The sequence below is a fragment of the Mus caroli genome, unplaced genomic scaffold (genome assembly GCF_978045245.1).
Source record: "Mus caroli unplaced genomic scaffold, Mus_caroli_1 scaffold_2, whole genome shotgun sequence".
NCBI lineage: Eukaryota > Metazoa > Chordata > Mammalia > Rodentia > Muridae > Mus > Mus caroli.
The window spans coordinates 145,115,640-145,137,029 of record NW_028227257.1 but is presented as its reverse complement, the minus strand read 5'-3'; the positions used below and the strand labels follow the sequence as shown (position 1 = coordinate 145,137,029).

The following is a 21,390-nucleotide window of genomic DNA, read 5'->3' as shown; positions in this document are numbered from 1 at the left end:
AGTGACTGCCTCGAGATCCATCGCACAGGCCATGTGCCTCAGAGAGCCCGAGGAGTGCCGGGAAACCACTGTGGGGCCTGGAGGCCTCCGCTCTGAGAACCAAGAGCTGCCTGTTCCTGTGGACGCTTAGTCACATCTATTCTAGAGCACATCTACTTCACAGAACTAAGTCACAGGCCCCCCAAAGAGAACCAGGATCTGGCAGGAAGGCACTTGTGGGTATCGGAGGGGAGGGAAGGGGGAGGGGGGTGCTGGGGCCCGATATCAGGGATGGGCACTGCAGGAACTCTTAGGCAGGAAGGGTTTCACAGGGTCTGGTCAAGGCTGTTAAAATGGTGGGAATGGGAAAAATTCCGGGCAGGCAGAAACATCTGAGCAGAGGGGTAGAGATGGGGACCAGCAGTCTGTAATAAAGGTGCCCATGGCAGGGGAAAATGGTGGAGGGATGGGGGATGGGAATGCAGAGAGTGGAGACAGTCAGCAGAGGTGCCTCCAAAGGCTGCTCTTTCACTCTGCTGTTGCCCAGTGGTTTGTAACCTGTAGAGCTTGCTTAGAACAGAAAGAAAGAATTCCATGCCCCATGGGATTTTAGGAGGGAGGGGGGTTTCCCAGCCCCAGGGTGCCAAAATGACAGAAGGTTCTATGAGGCTGCGATTACATAAGGCTCCCTCCTCTTTTTAAGCAGTGAACAGGAAAAGCAGGGGCAGAGACGCCCACAGCCACCAAGAAGCTGCTGGGTGATGTCAGGTCTGCCCCAGCAGGGATGTGCACTCTTCCAGGGAGGCTCCACATCCTCCCTCACCCTCACCTGGATGGCAGCTGTGGCTTATAGCCATGGTGGGGGTACAGGGAATTTCTGAGAGACTCAGTGGTTGTCTTTTCTGAAGCCCAAGGGGAAATGGTGCTGCTATTGGCATTCGGGGCTGAGTAGCTCTTTGCTGGGGCTGCCCAGGACATCATGGGAGTTTAGCAGTACCCCCAGCACTGCCTGCTAGATGCTGGTGACGGTTCTGCCCGCAGCGGTGACCAGACATGCTCACACCCCGGGAGAACGTGGGGCTCGGGCTTTAAGCCCTGTGACTTGCTGTTACAGTGGAATGAATGCACACTTGAGAACGAAACCTTGGCACTGTGCTTTCTGCTGGAGACCTTGGTCCAGCTGGGACCCTCCAAGAGCCCAAGTGCAGACTGATCAGATAGCACTTTTGAGTTTTAGGATGCCCAGATTTATCCCAAGATTCCACAGAAAGTCTCTGCCAGTGATTCGTGAGACACATTCATGGTAAGTGCTGACTGATGGAGCTGAGTGTGCCCAAGTTCCAGGTGGGGGCCATGCATTCATGGAAGAGGTTCCCAAGGCCCCACTGTAGTCCAGACTGGCCTTATACTTGTGATCCTCCTGCCTCATCCTCACAGGTGTTGGGGTAACAGGTGTGCACCACCAAGCAAAGCGACTTTCAGATCGCCATTGTGTAAATGTTGGCATCTGGTGGGTTATTTTCCCCATCCAAGTGGAAGGCTCTTGTGGTTTGGATGTAGAATAAACCTGGCTTGTGACCTGACACAAGCTAGAGTCCTCAGAGGGGAGGGAATGTCAATTGAGAAACTGCATCCAGAAGATATGACTGTGTTTTTTAAATTAATGATTAATGTGGGAGGGCCTAGACCACTGTGGGTGGTGGCACCCCTTGGCTGGTGGTCCTGTCTCTTTGTATTTTAATAATGTATTTAATTTTATGCCCATTTGTGGTTTTGCCTGCACTCATGTCTGTGTGAGGGTGTCAGGTCCCCTAGGCCTAGAGTTGCAGACCATTGGGAGCTGCCATGTGGGTGCTGGGCAGAGCAGCCAGTGCTCTCAGCCACTGAGCCATGTCTCTAGCCCTGTCTCTGGGCGCTATAAGAAAGCAGGATGAGCAAGCTCCTATGGAGCACCCCTCCATGGCCTCTGCATCAGCTCATGCCCCAGATGCCTGCCCTGACTTCCTTCAGCGGTGGACTGTGATGCAGAAGTGTGAACCAGATAAACCCTTCCCTCCCCAACTTGCTTTTGGTTACTGTGCTTCTCCACAGCAATAGTAGCCCGGGCTCAGCCCGGGACCCCAGCACACAGGTGGAGGATTATCAGGCTCCATTTAGGAAGGAGACTTCAGAAAAACCCAAAAGCAATGGGGGTAGAAAAATAAAGCCAATGACATAAGAGGAAACCCAGGCCTCTGGCACTGGCAGCCGCAGCACAGTCAACACAGCCTGGGCCCAGGCAAGATAAATATAAAACTCTCAGAAAGGAGGGCTCGAAAGAGAGTTAAAAATATTTTGAACTAAATAAAAATGAAAACAGAACACACTGGAGTGTGTGGGACACAGTGTAGTCAGATGTACAGAATCAAATGTATGGATTAGGCAAGCCGTTCTGAAACTGGAAAAAGAAATGTTTTCAGGCTGGGGGTGGTGACTCACAGCCTTGACTTCTGCACTTAGGAGGTGGAGGCACAAGTGAATTTGGGGACAGCCTGGTCTACACAGTGAGTTCCAAGCCAGTCAGGGTTACAGAGAGATCCCGTCTTACAGGAAAAGAAAAAAAAAAAAGTCTTATTTTAGGAAACAGAAAAAGAGCAAATTCAAAATGGCCAAAGATATGGTAAAAATCAGAAAACAAATCGATGAAATTAGACACGAAATCAACAAGAAAAAAAATCAATAAAACAGAGGAGTTTATCCTTGGGGTGGGGGTGGGGGATCAATAGAACTGATAAGCCTCTAGCCAGCTTAACTGAGGAGAAATAGAAGATCGCTAACTAATTATACATTACTAATATCAGCAACCGGAGCAAGGGCTCCTAATGTTAGCATCAGAAGTGTACCCCGACCCAGGGCCATGCATGAGTGTCATGGATGACACCTGTGCCTGTGAATTTAGTAATTCAGGTGAAATGGACCAGTTTCTTCAAAGACACAATTTACCAAAATTTACATAAGGAAACTCATAATCCAACGAACTTAATAGCTCCTAGAGAAGGTCGATGAATAATTAACAGCTTTCCCTGCCCCCAAAAGCACCAGGCCCTAAAGGGCTCCTCACTTGAGTTCTCCCAGATGTTTAAAAGAAAATGGAGCTAAGTCACGTTAGACTGTTTAGAACAGAGACGGAGCACTGGTGTTCAGGTGCGTGCTCTGTAGCATTCCAGAAGCTTCCCAGCCTTCTTTGTTCTTACGTCAGTATTATCCCCCTGTGGTCTAATAACACCTAATCAAATTCTCTGCCTTCTGACACTGCAGGTCTGCAATTCCACCTACCCAGCTGCTTTAAGGCTAGTTAATCTGAGCAACTCAATGAGAGTCTGTCTCAAAAACCAAACCAAACCAAACCAAACCAAACCAAACCAAACCAAACCAAACCAAACCAAACCAAACCAAACAAAACAGTAGTGGGGGGTACAGCTCTGCAGGAGAGAATTTGTCTATTGTGTATGTAGGAAGCAGGCCCTTGGTTCAATTTCCAGTTTTGCAATCAATCAATCAATCAATCAATCAATCAATATTAAAAAACACATTAATGGAGGTTTAACATCATACTAATATGACGCATGGGTTAATATTCCCTAAGAATGGAGAAGAATGTGTATTCCAGTCTTATTGCGTGAAGCATACTAAGCTCATCCACCAGATCAAGCCCATGGAGCGAGTGTTCGGTCCACCTGTACTCTGACCCATTTCCTGGGCAGCTCCCCTCTCAGGTGCAGATGGGGCTGCTACTGTCTCCCAGTGGAGCTGCAGATGCAATGCCTCGCTGCTGTCAGCTGCAGTCATGTGTGGCACTGTTATGTGCAACTAGAGGACTGACCCTGTGGTTATGGCCCATCTTCATCTCTGGCCATTTTCCTTGTTCTAGAGCCTGCTTTGTCCAGAATTGACAAAGGCACACCATCCCAGATTTGGTTTGTGTGAGTATATGTCTGTCTGTCTGTCTTTGCCTCTTTCCTCGACTCTTTGTGTTTTTAAGGTTTAAATGGAGTTTTCATAAATATCAGAGTTGTCTTTTTGTATATTTATTTTTGAATTATCATCATGATCTTCATCATCACCACCACCACCACCATCATCATCAGTAGTAACTCTTGACTGTCCTGGAACTCCTCTGTAGTCTAGGCTGACCTCAAACTCAGAGATCCACTGCCTATGGCTCTGCCTCCCAAGTGCTAGGACTAAAGGCAAAGGCTACTACACCTGGCTTGTTTTCTTGTTTTTTTTTTTTAAGATCTTCTCAACAGGTCCCACATTTTAATTGACATATTTGATGTGGGATGTAAAACCATGCCAGGAAGTTTGGTAAGGTAGAGCAGGTTGAGACCTGGAGACTCTGTGGGCCCACACCTGAGGCTTGGGCGACTCCCAGCTCCCTGCCAGATTCCTGACTTGGAGCACATGCCATGCTGCTCACATAAAAGGGCTTCCCACATAAATGTGTCCTATGATCAACAGCGTTCTCCATGCTAATGAGGTACCTAGAGCCCGGAGGGCTTAGCCAATAAGCTTCCCCTCCCAGACATTCCTCCCTGCACAGGTATTTAATCTCAAGCCTACTCTGAGAAGTGGGTATGGTATGTTATCCATCCATTTTCTGCCACGAATAACCAATAAACTGTTTAGAACTATGGACTGTCTCTTTCAAGAGCCGATGTGGAGAGCCATGGAGAAGGCGTTCGCCTACAGAGACACAGCTTAATTCTCCTGTACACTTCTTTGCTATCCCAGTCGCAACTGCCACCAAGCCTGCCTCTGCCAAGCTGAACCACTGGGACAAGCTGGAACTCCCTTTTCTCCCAGTCCCAGGCTAGATGCTGTCCCCAGCCTGTGGGCCCCCGACCCTGTTTTCAGCTTTCTGAGACTCCCAGTAGAGCGTGGATGTCCAAGAGTGTCATGGGATAAATGTAGTCAAACTCCCCGAGTTCCGACTCCCTAAGAGGCCGTGCCCAGTGGCAGAGCAGACAGACTCGGACCCGCAATTTGAGGCTCTCACATTTAAACTCATGGCTGATATAATTGGATTAATACATGTAATGACTGCAACTGTTTTCTATTGATTTTCTCTGATCTTTCTTTTCTTTTGAAATCTTGAAATCTGCTGGCTTTGGTTTCAAGCAGAACATTTTATATGGATATTTTCTCCATTTCTTTCTCCTCTTCCTCCTTTCCTCTTCCTCCGATTTCTCCCTCTCCTCTTCTTTCTTCCCTCTGCCTCTCCCTCCTCCTCTCATTCTAAAGAGTGGACCATAGATGTGTGACACCATGCTAGCCTAGCTTAAGATGCATATTTAGCCAATAACTCCATTTTTAAATACAAATATGTCACTTCAGAGAAAAATGAAAAAAAAATCTAGGTGACTTTGCTCTTAATTTTTTTGCTGCAACTCCAAGAGCAAAATCTATTAAAGAAATAATGAAACAAGGAAAGTTGGACTTTATTAAACTTAACAACCTCTGCTTTGATAAGGATATTATTTTTAAAATGGGGTTAGGAGTCTAGACCAGTGGATGAGACTAGCCTACCATAGACAAGGCCTCCAGTTCTAACCCAGTATGGGGGAAGATTTAAAAAACAAAGTTAGGAGACAAATCATAGATTGGAAAAAACAGTTTTTAAATACATATGTAATGAAAAACTTGTGTCTTAAAGAACTCTTAAAACTCAATAAAAAGAAAATAATTCAAACTTTAAGAAAGGAACAAAGATCTGAAGTGATGTTCCCACCTAGGAATGTATATAAAAGGCAAAGAAGCATATGAAAATATGGTTAACATTAAAATGTGCACCAAATTTCAAATTAAAACAGCGAGGTGTTTACCACTGCTTCATATCCACGAAGAGGGTTAAATAAAAGAACAAAACTTTTTTTCTTTAATATCTCTGACTATTCCATGTGTTGACAATTATGTAGAATAACAGTCAGGACCACAAATGGCACTGCCACTTTGGAAGACAAACTGTTTTGTATAAGACTAAAACTTAGCAGTATCATATGCATTTGTCAAGACTGGAGAGACGGCTCAGTGGTTAAGAGCACTGACTGCTCATCCAGGGGTCCTGAGTTCAACTCCCAGCAACCACATGGTGGCTCATAGCCATCTGTAATGAGATCTGATGCCTGCTTCTGTCTGATGCTCTAATCTGTCATTTATGCTATCATGTGAGTGTGGACGACAGAGGACAACGTACAGGAGTAAGTTTTCTCCTTCTACCTTGAGGTTGAATTCAGGTCATTAGGAATTGATCTCGTGAGTCATCCCACTGGCTCCCACCCTCCATTTTTATTCTTCCTGTGTCCCCAACTGATTGGGTGGGACCTGCTTCCATCAAGGGTGAACCTTCCCCACTCAGTCCACTGACCCACTCTCCTCTGGAAAATCTCACAAGCACATCTATAATCAATGCTTTACCAGCTCTCTAGGTGTTCCTTAGACTAGTCAGGTTGACAGCCAAAATTAATCGCCACAACCATATGGTCTAACAGCCACATTGATGGGTATTTGTCTACCCATGTAAAAAATTTATGTCCACACAAAACCTGCACATGCATATTCATAGTCAATTCATCCCCCACTACCAAAAAGTGAAGCAATCAAGATACCCTTTACAAGGTAAATACATCCACAAATTGTGATTATGCCCATTTAATGGATGGCTAACCAGAGACTCAAATAATGAACTATTAAGGAATAAAAAGGCACAGAGGATCTTAAAGGCATACTGCTGGTGGAAGAAGCCAGTCTGAACAGGCTAGGCACACTATGATCCCAACAGTCACGACATTCTGGAAAAAGCAGAATTACATAGAGTCAAAAGCTCACAGTGGTTGCCAAGGGCTCCAGGAATGTGTGTGTGTTTGTGTGTGTGTGTGTGTGTGTGTGTGTGTGTGTGTGTGAGAGAGAGAGAGAGAGAGAGAGAGAGAGAGAGAGACAGAGAGAGAGACAGAGAGAGAGACAGAGACAGAGAGAGAGAGACAGAGAGAGAGAGACAGAGAGTCAGGGAGTGGTAAGTAGGGTACAGAGAGGCTTGGGGCCTCCTGAGCAATGCAGGGCTGATAGTTACAGGTCCTCATGCAGTTGTTAAACACATAGAATGTGGGCTGGATAGAGATGGCACAGCAGCTAAGAGCACCAGCTGCTCTTCCAAAGGACCTGAGTTTGATTTGTAGTGCCTGTTTGACTGTTCACCACCATTTACCCTCTTCTGAACTCCTTAGGGATCAGACTCACACGTGACACACAGACATACAAGCAGGTAAAAGACACATACATATAAAATACAAAAATGAAGAATTAAAAGAATAATAAAAAGATTTAAAAAAAAAAACAGACTCATAGAATGTGCAATACATCCTTAGTTAGAGTCACGCCAAGATATTTTATATTATTTGTGACTATTGAGAAGGGTGTTGTTTCCCTAATTTCTTTCTCGGCCTGTTTATTCTTTGTGTAGAGAAAGGCCATTGATTTGTTTGAGTTAATTTTATATCCAGCTACTTCACCGAAGCTGTTTATCAGGTTTAGGAGTTCTCTGGTGGAAGTTTTAGGGTCACTTATATATACTATCATATCATCTGCAAAAAGTGATATTTTGACTTCATCTTTTCCAATTTGTATCCCTTTGATCTCCTTTTGTTGTCGAATTGCTCTGGCTAGGACTTCAAGTACAATGTTGAATAGGTATATAAAATATCTTGGCATGATTCTAACTAAGGAAGTGAAAGATCTGTATAATAAAAACTTCAAGTCTCTGAAGAAAGAAATTATAGAAGATCTCAGAAGATGGAAAGATCTCCCATGCTCATGGATTGGCAGGATCAACATTGTAAAAATGGCTATCTTGCCAAAAGCAATCTACAGATTCAATGCAATCCCCATCAAAATTCCAACTCAATTCTTCAACGAATTAGAAAGTGCAATCTGCAAATTCATCTGGAATAACAAAAAACCTAGGATAGCAAAAACTCTTCTCAAGGATAAAAGAACCTCTGGTGGAATCACCATGCCGGACCTAAAGCTTTACTACAGAGCAATTGTGATAAAAACTGCGTGGTACTGGTATAGTGACAGACAAATAGACCAGTGGAATAGAATTGAAGACCCAGAAATGAACCCACACACCTACGGTCACTTGATCTTCGACAAGGGAGCTAAAAACATCCAGTGGAAGAAAGACAGCATTTTCAACAAATGGTGCTGGCACAACTGGTTGTTAACATGTAGAAGAATGCGAATTGATCCATTCCTATCTCCTTGTACTAAGGTCAAGTCTAAGTGGATCAAGGAACTTCACATAAAACCAGAGACACTGAAACTTATAGAGGAGAAAGTGGGGAAAAGCCCTGAAGATATGGGCACAGGGGAAAAATTCTTGAATAGAACAGTAATGGCTTGTGCTGTAAGATCGAGAATTGACAAGTGGGACCTCATGAAACTGCAAAGCTTCTGCAAGGCAAAAGACACCATCAATAAGACAAAAAAAAACCACCAACAGATTGGGAAAGGATCTTTACCTATCCTAAATCAGATAAGGGACTAATATCCAATATATATAAAGAACTCAAGAAGGTGGACTCCAGAAAGTGAAATAACCCCATTAAAAAATGGGGCTCAGAACTGAACAAAGAATTCTCACCTGAAGAATACCGAATGGCAGAGAAGCACCTGAAAAAATGTTCAACATCCTTAATCATCAGGGAAATGCAAATCAAAACAACCCTGAGATTCCACCTCACACCAGTCAGAATGGCTAAGATCAAAAATTCAGGTGACAGCAGATGCTGGCGAGGATGTGGAGAAAGAGGAACACTCCTCCATTGTTGGTGGGATTGCAAGCTTGTACAACCACTCTGGAAATCAGTCTGGCGGTTCCTCAGAAAATTGGACATAGTACTACCGGAGGATCCAGCAATACCTCTCCTGGGCATATATCCAGAAGATGTCCCAACCGGTAAGAAGGACACATGCTCCAGTATGTTCATAGCAGCCCTATTTATAATAGCCAGAAGCTGGAAAGAACCCAGATGTCCCTCAACAGAGGAATGGATACAGAAATTATGGTACATTTACACAATGGAGTACTACTCAGCTATTAAAAAGAATGAATTTATGAAATTCCTAGCCAAATGGATGGACCTGGAGGGCATCATCTTGAGTGAGGTAACACAATCACAAAGGAACTCACACAATATGTATTCACTGATAAGTGGATATTAGCCCAAAACTTAGGATACCCAAGATATAAGATACAATTTGCTAAACGCATGAAACTCAAGAAGAATGAAGACCAAAATGTGGACACTGTGCCCCTTCTTAGAATTGGGAACAAAACACCCAGGGAAGGAGTTACAGAGACAAAGTTTGGAGCTGTGATGAAAGGATGGACCATCTAGAGACTGCCGTATCCAGGGATCCATCCCATAATCAGCTTCTAAATGCTGACACCATTGCATACACTAGCAAGATTTTGCTGAAAGGACCCAAATATAGCTGTCTCTTGTGAGACTATGCCGGGGCCTAGCAAACACAGGAGTGGATGCTCACAGTCAGCTATTGGATGTATCACAGGGCTCCCAATGGAGAAGCTAGAGAAAGTACCCAAGGAGCTAAAGGGATCTGCAACCCTATAGTTGGAACAACATGATGAACTAACCAGTACCCCGGAGCTCTTGTCTCTAGCTGCATATGTATCGAAAGATGGCCTAGTCGGCCATCAATGGAAAGAGAGGCCCATTGGACTTGCAAACTTTATATGCCCCAATATAGGGGAATGCCAGGGCCAAAAGAATGGGAATGGGTGGGTCGGGAAGTGGGGGGCGCTATGGGGGACTTTTGGGATAGCATTGGAAGTGTAATTGAGGAAAATATGTAATAAAAATATTAAAAATTAAAAAAAAAGAAAAAAAGAATGTGCAATACAAAAAGAATAAACCATCCTGTAGTGCGTGAACTTTATCATATGTAATAATGGAATTAACAGAAGAATGCTTGCTCATCAGTGGCAGGATTTGGGTGTCTGTTTTGAGGAGAGGGAGGGGAGTTTCTGTACTGTCTGCTTGGTGCTTGCAGAGCCTGGTTTGTGTTAGGTGCTTGATAAACGTAGCTCACATCTGGGCAGATCACTTGTACTCAGGTTAGGATGTGGCCTATGGCAGAATCTTTGGTAAGACCAAGTGGGTCTAAATGCTGCTGCAGATTAGCTGAGTGCCTGTGGAGGTGGCTCCGCAGCTGCCTGGTCCTCCTTCTCCAGCTTTGAACAGAAAAGAGGAATCCCAGCCCACAGCACAGTTGGGCACATACCAGAGAACATTTTTTTTTTCTGCCACAGTAACACTGATGCAAACATTCCACTGGCTCCTCTGGGAATGGCAAGTGACAGATAAGGAGGCGCTTGGAAGGGAGCCCTCATAGTTGAGTGCTTTTCTACGCGTCTGTCATTGTCACCAGTGGCCTCTGCCAAGTCCAGGAACCAGACTGTCACACCAGATACTGCTCTCCCAGCTCCTTCACTGGGAATGTGTGGGGAGGTGGGCGGGGCTGGTGCTTGTGCCTTCCAGGGTCTGGGAACTGAACTCAGATTGCTTCCTTGTCATCCTTGATGGCCCACACGAGTGGCCTCTGTTCCCCGCGGCCCATGTGAGTAGTCTCTGTCCTTGAGAGCCTTCTCTTTACTCTCGACCTCTTGGAACTTCAGTTTCCTCCTCTGGAATAGGAGTAAGATGGAGCCTCCTGGGAATGGGGCACCCTGCAGACAGCTCGGAGCCAGTCTTCTCATCGGCACAGCACACCTATATCAGGAGTGATGCCAGTTGGCTGGGAAGAGAAAGAAGACACATTGGCTCCCCTTGTCCTTACAAATCTTGATATCACCATCCCCAGGGAGATGCCACAGGCCCTGTTGCAGAGGCTGCTGAGGCCCCCAGAGGAGAGGTGACTCCTCTCAGAGATCTCTGACTCCACGGCCGGCTGGCTTGTCCCATGATGCTGAACACTACTGCTTGGCAGTTTCCACACGATACGGGAACCAAAGGTACAGGGAGGCAGTGAGAGGCAGCCAGCTTTCTCCCTTCTGCCTAGTTCTGGTGCTTGGATGCAGTGTTTCCTTTTTTGCCTACGTGGCTGAGGATGAGGGAGGCCAGAAGGTGCAGCCTGTGTCCTGAAGGCCTTGAAGACCTACATCTGAGCCATGGGGAAGACAGGCTGGCATTCTCCTGCCTCACTCAAAAAACTTAGCTATTTTTTGAGTGTGTTGGACATCTATCCAGAGAGAACCATCTGACTGAGGTAACTTCAAGGCTGAAGAAAGTGGTCAGCCCCAGGACACCTCCAGGCGGTGCTTCGTGATTCTGGCCTAAGGGTGGGGCAGCTATGTATATGCATAAGGGAGGTCTTGCTAAACATGCCAAGTAAAAATACTTTTAAATATTTCAGTACATCATCAACTAAATGCGTTCCAGTAGGAGTGAGTTCCAGTGAAGAAAGCACAGGCGCCACATGATTTGCATAAGTCGACTGAGGGAATTTGGTGAGAGACAACAAGATGCTGCAGACACCCGAAGGATGGGCTGGCAGGCAGGGTCTGGTCCATGCCACGCATGTGTGTGGAGCATCAACCATGTGCCAGGCACAGCTTTAGGCCTCGGTAGGACAGAAGAACCTGACAGCAGATACTGTACAAAGGCTCCATGAGACACTCACCGGCCATGAGACGAGCAGATAAGAGGATCCTGGCCTGATCTGGCATTGAAAGGTGGGCCCTGGCTTTGTGCGTGACAGGAGGGGATCTCTGGGAGAGGCAAGGACCCTGGTGAAGAACTGCGGTAGCTGGCATCCTGCCTAGAGTGAGTGAATACCCCCCTCCCCAGAAGCAGAATGTCTCCAGGGAGCCAGACAGGTCCTTGACTGACTTCCTTGTCTGAACTGAAGGAAGTGTGAGGCCACCTGGACTCTTGTCAGACATTGAAAAAGCCCCTTGCAGCAGCCATGTCCCACCCTTCCGAGAAGACTACTCTAGGAAGCTTTTCTTCCTACCTGTCTCCCTAATACCTCAGGGACCTGAGAGGAGCAGGTGCGCCTTGGAAAGGGTTCCTGGGTTGTGCACTACATCATAATGGCAGCCAGTTAGTTTTCTGAGCACAGAGGCAGACTTGGTTGGCAGCTTCATTCCATAACATGTGTGTGTGTGTGTGTGTGTGTGTGTGTGTGTGTGTGTGTGTGTGTGTCAGGCACCAGGATCCTGCTCACTTCACAGATGTTGGACAAGGACCTTGGAGAACATCAGGCAGCTAGCTTGCTCCAGGCCACCTAGCTGGCAAGTTATCAAGCCCAGGGTGAGTCCCCCATTTGTCTGACTCTAGAGCCCAGTGGCTTTGAGTAGATTGTCACTCAAAAGCTGAAGAGATGGCTCAAAAAATTAGAGCATTTGCTGCTCTTGCAGAGGACCTGGGTGTGACTGCCAGCATCTACATGATGGCTCACAACCATCTGTAACTTGCCCCAGTTTTAGGAGATCCAATTCCCTCTTCTGAACTCAGCAGAAACCAGACAAACACATGGTATACATACCTATACACGGGCAAAATATCTGTACACATAAAATAAAATGAATAAGTCTAAAAAAGGAAAAAGATAGCCACTCACACCCCGGACTGCCTGAGGGGCACACTCAGGGACTCAGAAGGGGGATGAAAAATTGTGTATTTGATAAAAACATCCCTAGCATACATCAGATATTAAACTATGTATTCTTAGATTTCCCCTTTAAGTCCCAGGGAGAACCTTTAACACCACCTTTGCTGGTATGTATGTATGTATGTATGCATGTTTGTATGTATATATGTATCACATTTTAATGAGACTGAGTTTCCCTGTTTAGCACAGGCTGGGATTCAGGTGTATGCTGCTAGGCCTGACACAGTTCATTCTTTTCTTTCTTCCCTCTTTCCTTTTTCTTTCTTCCTTCCTCTTTTTCCTTCCTTCCTTCCTCTCTTTCCTTCCTTCCTCTTTTTCCTTCCTTCCTTTCTTTCTTTCCTTTCTTCTTTCTTTCCTTTCTTCTTTTCCTTCTTTTTTTTCTTTCTCTTCTCTTCTTTCTTTTCTTTCTTCAATTTATATGAGCACACTGTTGCTGTCTTCACACACACCAGACGAGGGCATTGGATCCCATTACAGATGATTGTGAGTCACTATGTGGTTGCTGGGAATTGAACTCAGGACCTCTGGAAGAGCAGTCAGTGCTCTTACCCACTGAGCTATCCCTCCAGCCTGCATAGTATGTTCTCAGACAGGAAACAGATTGTGTTAGAGGGTGGATGCTCAGCTGCTGGGACCCAGTGCTCCCATGAAGGTGAACTGTGGCTCTGGTGATGAGGTGCCAGATCTGCATGCTGCCCTCACCTCTCACCACAGAGATGTGCCATTGGATGCCAGAATCATGAGTGCAATTGACGTGAAATCACTACATCTCTGTCCACAAACGCTTCTTCACTTGGTTCTGGCTGAAGAGAAAATGTGGCATCCCAGCCTTGCTGATAAAGTCCTCATTGAGACTTTCATATTCTGCTGGAAATTCTAAGCTTGGAAATTAAAATCCTTCATTTGGGGAGAAAAAAAAAGACAATTACACTGGCAAGCCGGAGAGTGTGAGCCGCACACTGCTAAGTTCCACCAAGCTCCTGAGCAGACTTGACATTCAGAGAGAATATTTAGGAGGAGAATCCAGGGTGCAGACTCCTGGTGGGGAGAGGAGGGAGCCACATGTCTGAGGATGCTTCTATGGCGGCTTAGCGTGGGGAGAGGAGGGAGCTGGCCAAGGTGGGAGCCACATGTCTGAGGATGTTTCTGTGACGGTTTAGCTTCTGGTTTGGGTGAAGAGTCTTCTGACTGTTTATTCCATTACTAAAAATACCTCATTACAGGGGCTGGAGTGATCCCTTAGTCGGTAAAATGCTTGCTTGGCAAGAAAGAGATTTTTGAGGCCGGGCAGTGGTGGCGCACGCCTTTAATCCCAGCACTCGGGAGGCAGAGGCAGGTGGATTTCTGAGTTTGAGGCCAGCCTGGTCTACAGAGTGAGTTCCAGGACAGCCAGGGCTACACAGAGAAACCCTGTCTGGAAAACAAAACAAAACAAAACAAAACAAAACAACAACAACAACAAAAAAACCAAAAAACCCAAACAAACAAAAAAGAAAGAGAGAGAGAGAGAGATCTTTGAGTTTGAGCCTGAAGAATGCATCTCAAACAAACAAACAAATAAACCTACCAGGCGGTGGCATACACTTGTGATCACAGTGACGAGGAAGAGATGAGGAAGAGATTGGCAGATAGCTGGGGCTCACTGGCCAGCTTATTCTAAGCTACTCCAGAAAATTGAGGTGGGTGCAACTTGAAGAATGGCAGCTGAGGGTCTCCTTTGTTCTCCATATTCATATTCAGACAGGGTACCCCAGCCGCCACCCAATACACAATAGCACACAAGCACACACACACACACACACACTACACATACACACACACACTACACAACACATACACACACACACACTACACAACACACACTATACAACACACACCTGCACACAGGTGCTGATACCTATTACAAAGACCAGATAAGAGCAGGCTGGGCACAGACATGGCAGAGGTGACTCGGTGTCCATGGACATTGCTGAGGCTACTTTCACATACCAGAGGCCCAATAGGGAGAGGACGGCTTGGGGGTTATCACGTTTCCTCACAGAAAGTGCTTTTCTCCAAGCAGTGTTTCCAGCACTGCTTTTCTCCTCCACATCAGTAGCAAGGTCGCCTGATGTAGGTGACCATTGTTCCCATGGCCTCAAGGGCCAGAGATGTGGCCCGAGCACACTCTCACTGAGTCTTTGGTGGGCTTTGAGGAAAGGGAGGACCTGATAGGACTTGGACACTGCAGGTGCTGGAGTGGAGGGTAACCCTATGGAACTGGGCTGGCTGGTGTGTCACACTGACCCCGTCAGGGACACTGACCCTGTCAGGGACACTGACCCCATCAGGGAGGCTGCAGCTCCTATGGGCTGTGGTTCTCACACTCACAATTCTCTGTTTTGAGTATGTGGTTTCAGTTTGTCAACCTATTAAATACTAGCTAGTACACATAGACACAGGTACACAAAGAGGTACAGATGAGACACCCAGAGAAACCCGGACACACAGACGTACACTGGCCAGCATATAACTGGAATGGAGGCCGGAAGATTCCTTGGCTTCACAACAGGAAGGGAATGGGAAGGAACAGAAGAGATAGACAGATGGGAAGGAGAGAGAGAAGGAGGAAAGGGGAGGGGCAGGGGAAGGGGAAGGAAGGGAACTGAGGGAAGGAGGAAAAAAGGGAGGAAGGGAGGAAGGACAAACAGAAGGACTCACTCACTCTCTGGTATTTCTGCTGCTTCTTGGCAAATGCAAGAACCACACCCAAGCACCGATTTCTGCTGCTCTCAGGGAGCCTGCTGATTGGTCCTTGTAAGGCAGCTGGCTTTAGCTGTCCTTTCTTGCTCAGAGTCGGGGTTCTGGACAACCTTGAGAAGGAGGTAATAATGGCCTGGCAGCACCAGGGAGACAAGAGGGGTTCCCTCTCCACCAGCACAGAGTGGCTTCTGTTCCTGGCTTTGATGTCCAACCTATTTCTTAGGCCCCAGTCCCTGCCACTTCTTTCCAGCAACAATGGAAACAGGAAAATAAGGTCCAAGGAAGAGGGTAGGAGCTTGGAAGGACATCCCCAGCTCACACACTCTAGTGTCCCTCCAGTAGGTTCTGTGCTGGTTGAGGTGGCCTTTCTAAAGGAAGTGATCTTGATGTGTAATATTTACACATACTTATGGAACACAGCGTGATGTTCAGTATATGTGAGCACACATGACACCACATTGGGGAGATTAGCATATCTCTCATGCCAACACGCCATTTCTCTGTTGTGAGGACCGCACAGTCCTCTCTTCCAGCTCTTTGAAGCATACAGTGTTATTGTTAGTACACCTCCCTGCCTCTGCATCACCTCTGACTCCTGACACAAGCCCTGTCCCCTCCCTAGTCATATAGGGAACAGACAGTACTCCGGATAGCTGAGACCCAAGTTCTAATCTTGCTGTTGTCACTCATTGGCTATGAAACTGAAGTCCCTTTTGCTCTTGGAACCCCAGGATCCTCATCTGCAAAGCTACAAGAAGAAACCATGACACACATGCTCTCGAAGCAGTCTTCGAACGTCCCACTTGCCCTATAGTTACTGTTTTGGGCACAGACAGATGCAGAAGTTTGGGGGATCCCAGTCCCAGCTCCACTTGTGCTAAATATAAGAATATTTTTCATTTAATTGGCTTGCTCAGCAAAGTCGAGAGACCCTGACAGACCCCAGAAGCTGGACCCCAGAAGCCCTTCGGGGAGCTGATATTGTGGATACCCTCCCTCCCCCCTTCTTCTTTCAGAGAGCCATTTTAGAAGCAAACAAAACATGCAAAGCTCTTTGGGATGAACAATGGGCCAGATGGTAATGCTGGTTGGAAGCAATAGAACATGATAAATAGCTTCCTGCCGAGACTCCTGATCAATTTCAATATTTAATAATTCCATTGCCACCCCCACCCACTCATCTGGCCCCCTTCAAAGAATCCTGCCACAACACCCAGCTTTAGGCTCGAGGAACAAGCTCTTCTTCCCGTTCTGAGGGTGTCAGCAAAAATGTGACTACGCAGCTCAACTGCCACATGAGCTCACTCTGTCCTCGAAATGACAATTAACCTGTCTACATGTCCTGCAGGTGTGCCCTCCTCCCCTCGTGACAGGGAGGCTGGAAGGCCCCCACCAGCAGAAGTAGGGTCACCTGGTTGATTTGATGACTGCTGGCATTCTTGACTTTTGCTTTTAAATTAAGGGAAGCAGCAGGTAGAGCAGCCATCTTACCACCCCCTTACCCCACCCCAGCCACAATAATGGGTAGGAGGAATTGACCCAGATAGGAAGCCCAGGTGCACTGATGGTTGATTATTAGTTTACCATTCATTGCCTCTCAGCCTCAGTTTTCTCCTCTGTACAATGGACACAATCAGACCTGTCTCCAGAGTTGTAGCTGGTGTCAAACATGCAAAGCATGCAGTAATGCTTGGCATGGAGACAATAGCCACCAAGTGGTATCAGGGAGCATCGTTATCAAACATGACACTAAACAAATGGATTTCTGAGTCAGCGCTATGCAGGATGGCCTGGCTGCACCCTTGGGGTTGGCATTTCTAGTCCACTAACAGGATTTACCACCCCAATGGTAGACAATGACCCCAAATGCATTAGTAGCCACTGGCGTATGAGCCCTCAGGGCCATCCAGAGAACATAAGCATTATTTTCACAGCTGAAAAGCCCCAGGGTTGGAGGTGACCTGGGGCGATGATGGCAGGAGATGGTAAAATCAGTTTGCATCCAGATCCCTCAGATTCTGACTTCATGTCCTCTCCATCCAACCCCAGCAGGTATGGCCTTCGAGTGTGGGGGTGACAGCATGGCAGAGGGCAGGAGTGGATGGTGCCGGTGTACACCCTGTTCATGGTCACCTCAAAACCTCAGTCACTGGAGCGCTGGTCACTGTCTGTGAAATGAGGCCCCTAATGCCTCTGTGCTGGGTCACAGGGACACTGAGTGACACTTTGCAGCTTTGTGATGGCCTATACAAAGCCAGCTCGCTTACTACACTGCTCAGAGGATGGGGGTGGGAAAGGGAAACCCGTCCACTCAAAGGTAGGTTCTCCTAGCGGAAGAATCAAAAAGACAAGAACAAAGCACAGGCTATTACAGCGCAGCCTTTGGTGTGCCGTTCAAAGTCTATCACAACACGATCTCCTCACCCACTTTGTTCTTCCACTTTGGAGCTGGTTGGGAGTGGCCTGGGCTCAATGGCCTTCGCTCATGCTCATGTATAAGCAGACTCACACTCCCGCCCAGGCCCATCCTCACCCTCCACACTTGTTTATCCAACCTCTGTCCTCCTGCGTGGAGGAACACCCCATCCTAGTCCATCCCCAGCCCCTGCTCCATCAGCATCACTTCTCACATGGGTCTCAACTCCACAGAGCTCCTTCCCGGCAAGAGCTGAGCTCTCTAGTCCACCCACGGCCTGGCTGCTGTGGGCTCAGCAAACTTATGTGGGGTCACAAATGAACAGATGAACAGCAGCCCACTTCCAGTAGTGATAAAGAAAGAAAGGGGAGGCTAGGTGTGGGACTGGGATTTGGGGAGGGGTTGCCTAGCCTCGGGAGCACACAATGCCTAAGAGTTTACATTCCACTCCATTCCTCTCCCTCCTCCCCTCCATATCGTGAAAGAATGGAAGAAGGACAGAAGACACATAGACCCCTCCCCACGCCTGTCAGGCGAGGCAGCCGTTGGATACCTGAGTCCCGCTGGTCCACAGTCACCGAGTTCCACCTCCTTGTGATGTCTATGTAGAGGATGTCCACAGCTGCCATGGACAGGCTGCTGCTGCTGAGCTTGCAGTTCCTGCCGTGACAGGAAAGAAGACGGTCACTCCTCAAGCCGGTGCAGACTCAACATCTGTGCACCCCCGGAAATCCACAGGCACGGCCTTTGGATCAGAGATCATATGGGTGGGGGCCCTAGCAGACCAGTTAGTGCCCTGTACAAAGACACTAAGGGGAGGAGAGCTTGCGCACCTCCCTCTCCCTGCTCCTTACCACGGAGAAATCGGCCATGAGAGAGCCATGCGGGAGCCGGAGTGAGCCCTTAGCAGGCGCCCATGTGCCAGCACTTCTGCTCTGGCCTCCCAGCCTCCAATGTTTAAGCCACTCCAGCTGCTCCAATGGGGAACTTGACTTTGCTCAGCACCCCACTCCCATCACCCCACCCCCCTTCCCGAATTCCTGGAGATTAGTGGAGGAATGGTGGGGAGAAGGTTTCAGATGGGAATTGGGGATAGAGGCCATGGCTTTGGTCCGGAGTTAAGGAGTGGGCTATCGAGAGCAAGGCTGTAGAGACAGCCATTCTTATTGCTGCTGAGAACCAGCCTGGGCAGGCCACTCCCCTTTCTGCCCTGGTGCTTTAGTGTTTTCTTGTGCCAGTTGGACCTCATTCAACCTGAAGACCCAGCCCACTCCCAAACAGAAACCAGACTCTCTTTTTTTCCTTTCTTCTTATTTTAATTTTGAATCGTATAATAGAGTCCCATATAGCTCAGGTTAGCCTCAAACTCACAATACGAGGTTGATCCTCCTGCCTCCACTCCTAAGTACAGAGATTATACCTATTTATTTGTTGTTGTTGTTTTTGATGATGATTGTTTTTGTTTATTTATTTTTATCTTTTTATTGAATCTTTGTGAATTTCACAACATGCACCCTAATTCCACTTATCTTGCCTGTCCCTTAATATTTGCTCTCTGCCCTTGCAATCTTCCCCCAAAACAAAAACAAACAAACAGCTCATTCATCTTGCCATGGAAGCTGCAGTGTGTGTCACGGTGTGTCCCACAGCGCACCCTTCTCCCCAAGTGTCACGGTGTGTCCCTCAGCGCACCCTTCTCCCCAAGTGTCACGGTGTGTCCCACAGCGCACCCTTCTCCCCAAGCAGCTTGACTTGCAAATGCTCACTGCGCGATGACTAATCTGGTTCGAGGCCTCTGGCTTCTGCTGCACCATCAATACTGGACCCTCACTGGGTCTCCTCTCAGATATCCTGTTGTTGCCCTGTGTCACGGAGGTCCTGCAGCTTTGGATCTGTAGGACTGGCCCCTTTGTGGGCTCCAGCAGTTCATAGATGGGGTAGATGTTGTGGTGGGCCAACTCAGAGCCCTGGATCTGGGCCTGGGTGGAAGTTGACTTGGTCAGCCCACCAGCTCTCCTGTGCTTGCACCACCAGGGCCATCTGTCCGGCTCTCACACCCTTGGGGGTCCAGCTCACCCTCACTCCCGTAACCAGAGCCAGCTCTGCTGTGCTGCCCAGGTGAGATGCTGTAGTTGAACACCTGTTTTTTAAAGTGATGCTGGGAATGGAAGCCCGGGCCTCATCCATGCTAGGAACCTATTCTGTCAGTGAAGCCACGCCCTACCTAGCCTCCGGAACCACAAGACATACTCCTATGCATGTGTCTTCATCTTCTTACGGATTATAACCAGGGTGTGAGCTCTGCCCTCTCCTGCCAGTGCAAGGCAGTTGTCTGAGTCACGTTCACATGATCTGGTAATGTCAGCTCACCACTGAAGCAGACGAAGCCATCACTGGTGCGGAAGCCTTTCTTCCTGGATCTCACCAGATGAATCCTTGAGTCCAGACATGAACACAAGGGCGTTGATGTCTCTTTACTTCACTCTCTTACCCTGTCACCTGATAGTTTTATATAAGTCCTGAATCAGCCACACACAGGCCCAAACTTGCAGAACAGAGAACACAGGCTGGGCTCACCTCCCTGGAAAGGCCCTTCCACGCCGTGCTCCATGCTTGCTCCTGACTATCTGAAGCCATGAGGAGGGTGGATACTTCTGATGCTCCTTTTGATTAGGTGCGGGGAGTCTGGTGTCAGCAGTGGTCCTCCCCATCGAAGCCACAAAGGTGGCCTTTGGAGCCCTCCCCTCCACTGACTTAGTTGGTCTGGAAAAGTGGCTGGATTTACAGCAGCTAGACGCTTGGCTGTGGGTCCTTTTCTTAAACTTCTACACACTTGCACACTTTTGTTTCCTGGTCTCTAGAATGAAGCCGATTCCTGTCTGTCCCCACGGCTGCTGAGGATGTGTGCGATGCCTGGTACGAAGAGTCCCGTGGGACTCCTGAGTCCTCAACTGCATCTCACTTTCCACTTGCTCTCAGGCCACAAGACCAAGCTTTCATCACCCCTTTGAGGTAATGAAACCTAGGTCAAAAGAAAAGCACCGAGGGCATCCATTGGCCTGTCTGCCTCCCCTGAGCCCCTCCTGGACAGGACTGTTCTGGGAGGCAGGGAATCCTGAAGCCTGGACAATGAGCCAGCTGCCGGGGTATCTAGACTGTATCTAACGCTCTTTGGACAGTTCTGGTGTATGTCTTCCATGACCCCAGCTGATGATAAAGTGCTTCTCTGATGTACCATTTGTCATTGTTCCCTGTGTGAAAGTTCCCATAGGTGCCGGATGGGTGAACTTTTGATTGGCAAGCATGATTGGCACCCAGAGGCCCCTCTCCAGATCCAGGTCCTCTCCTTAACCATAATGACTGTGAGGATGCCCAGCATGGTGTCCGGATGAGGCCATTGCTTCTCTGCCCTGGCACACTTGCTTGCCCCTCCCTCCCTGCCCTACCTTCTTCCCACCCATCTGCAGTTTGCAGAGCATCAATTCACATCCTGCTCCGTATTGCAATCACAAGTGCCA

General features: G+C 47.7%; 1 protein-coding gene across 2 annotated transcripts in view; it reads right to left on the bottom strand.

Moving 5' to 3' along the window:
- Ttll11 (tubulin tyrosine ligase like 11) overlaps nt 1-21,390 on the bottom strand; it is a 237,692-nt gene that overhangs the window by 17,934 nt on the left and 198,368 nt on the right. For both annotated transcript variants that reach the window (XM_021156572.3, XM_021156573.3), the window contains one exon: nt 18,426-18,532. In XM_021156572.3, the coding sequence (XP_021012231.2) occupies nt 18,426-18,532 (107 nt within the window). The remainder of the gene's footprint in view (nt 1-18,425; nt 18,533-21,390) is intronic.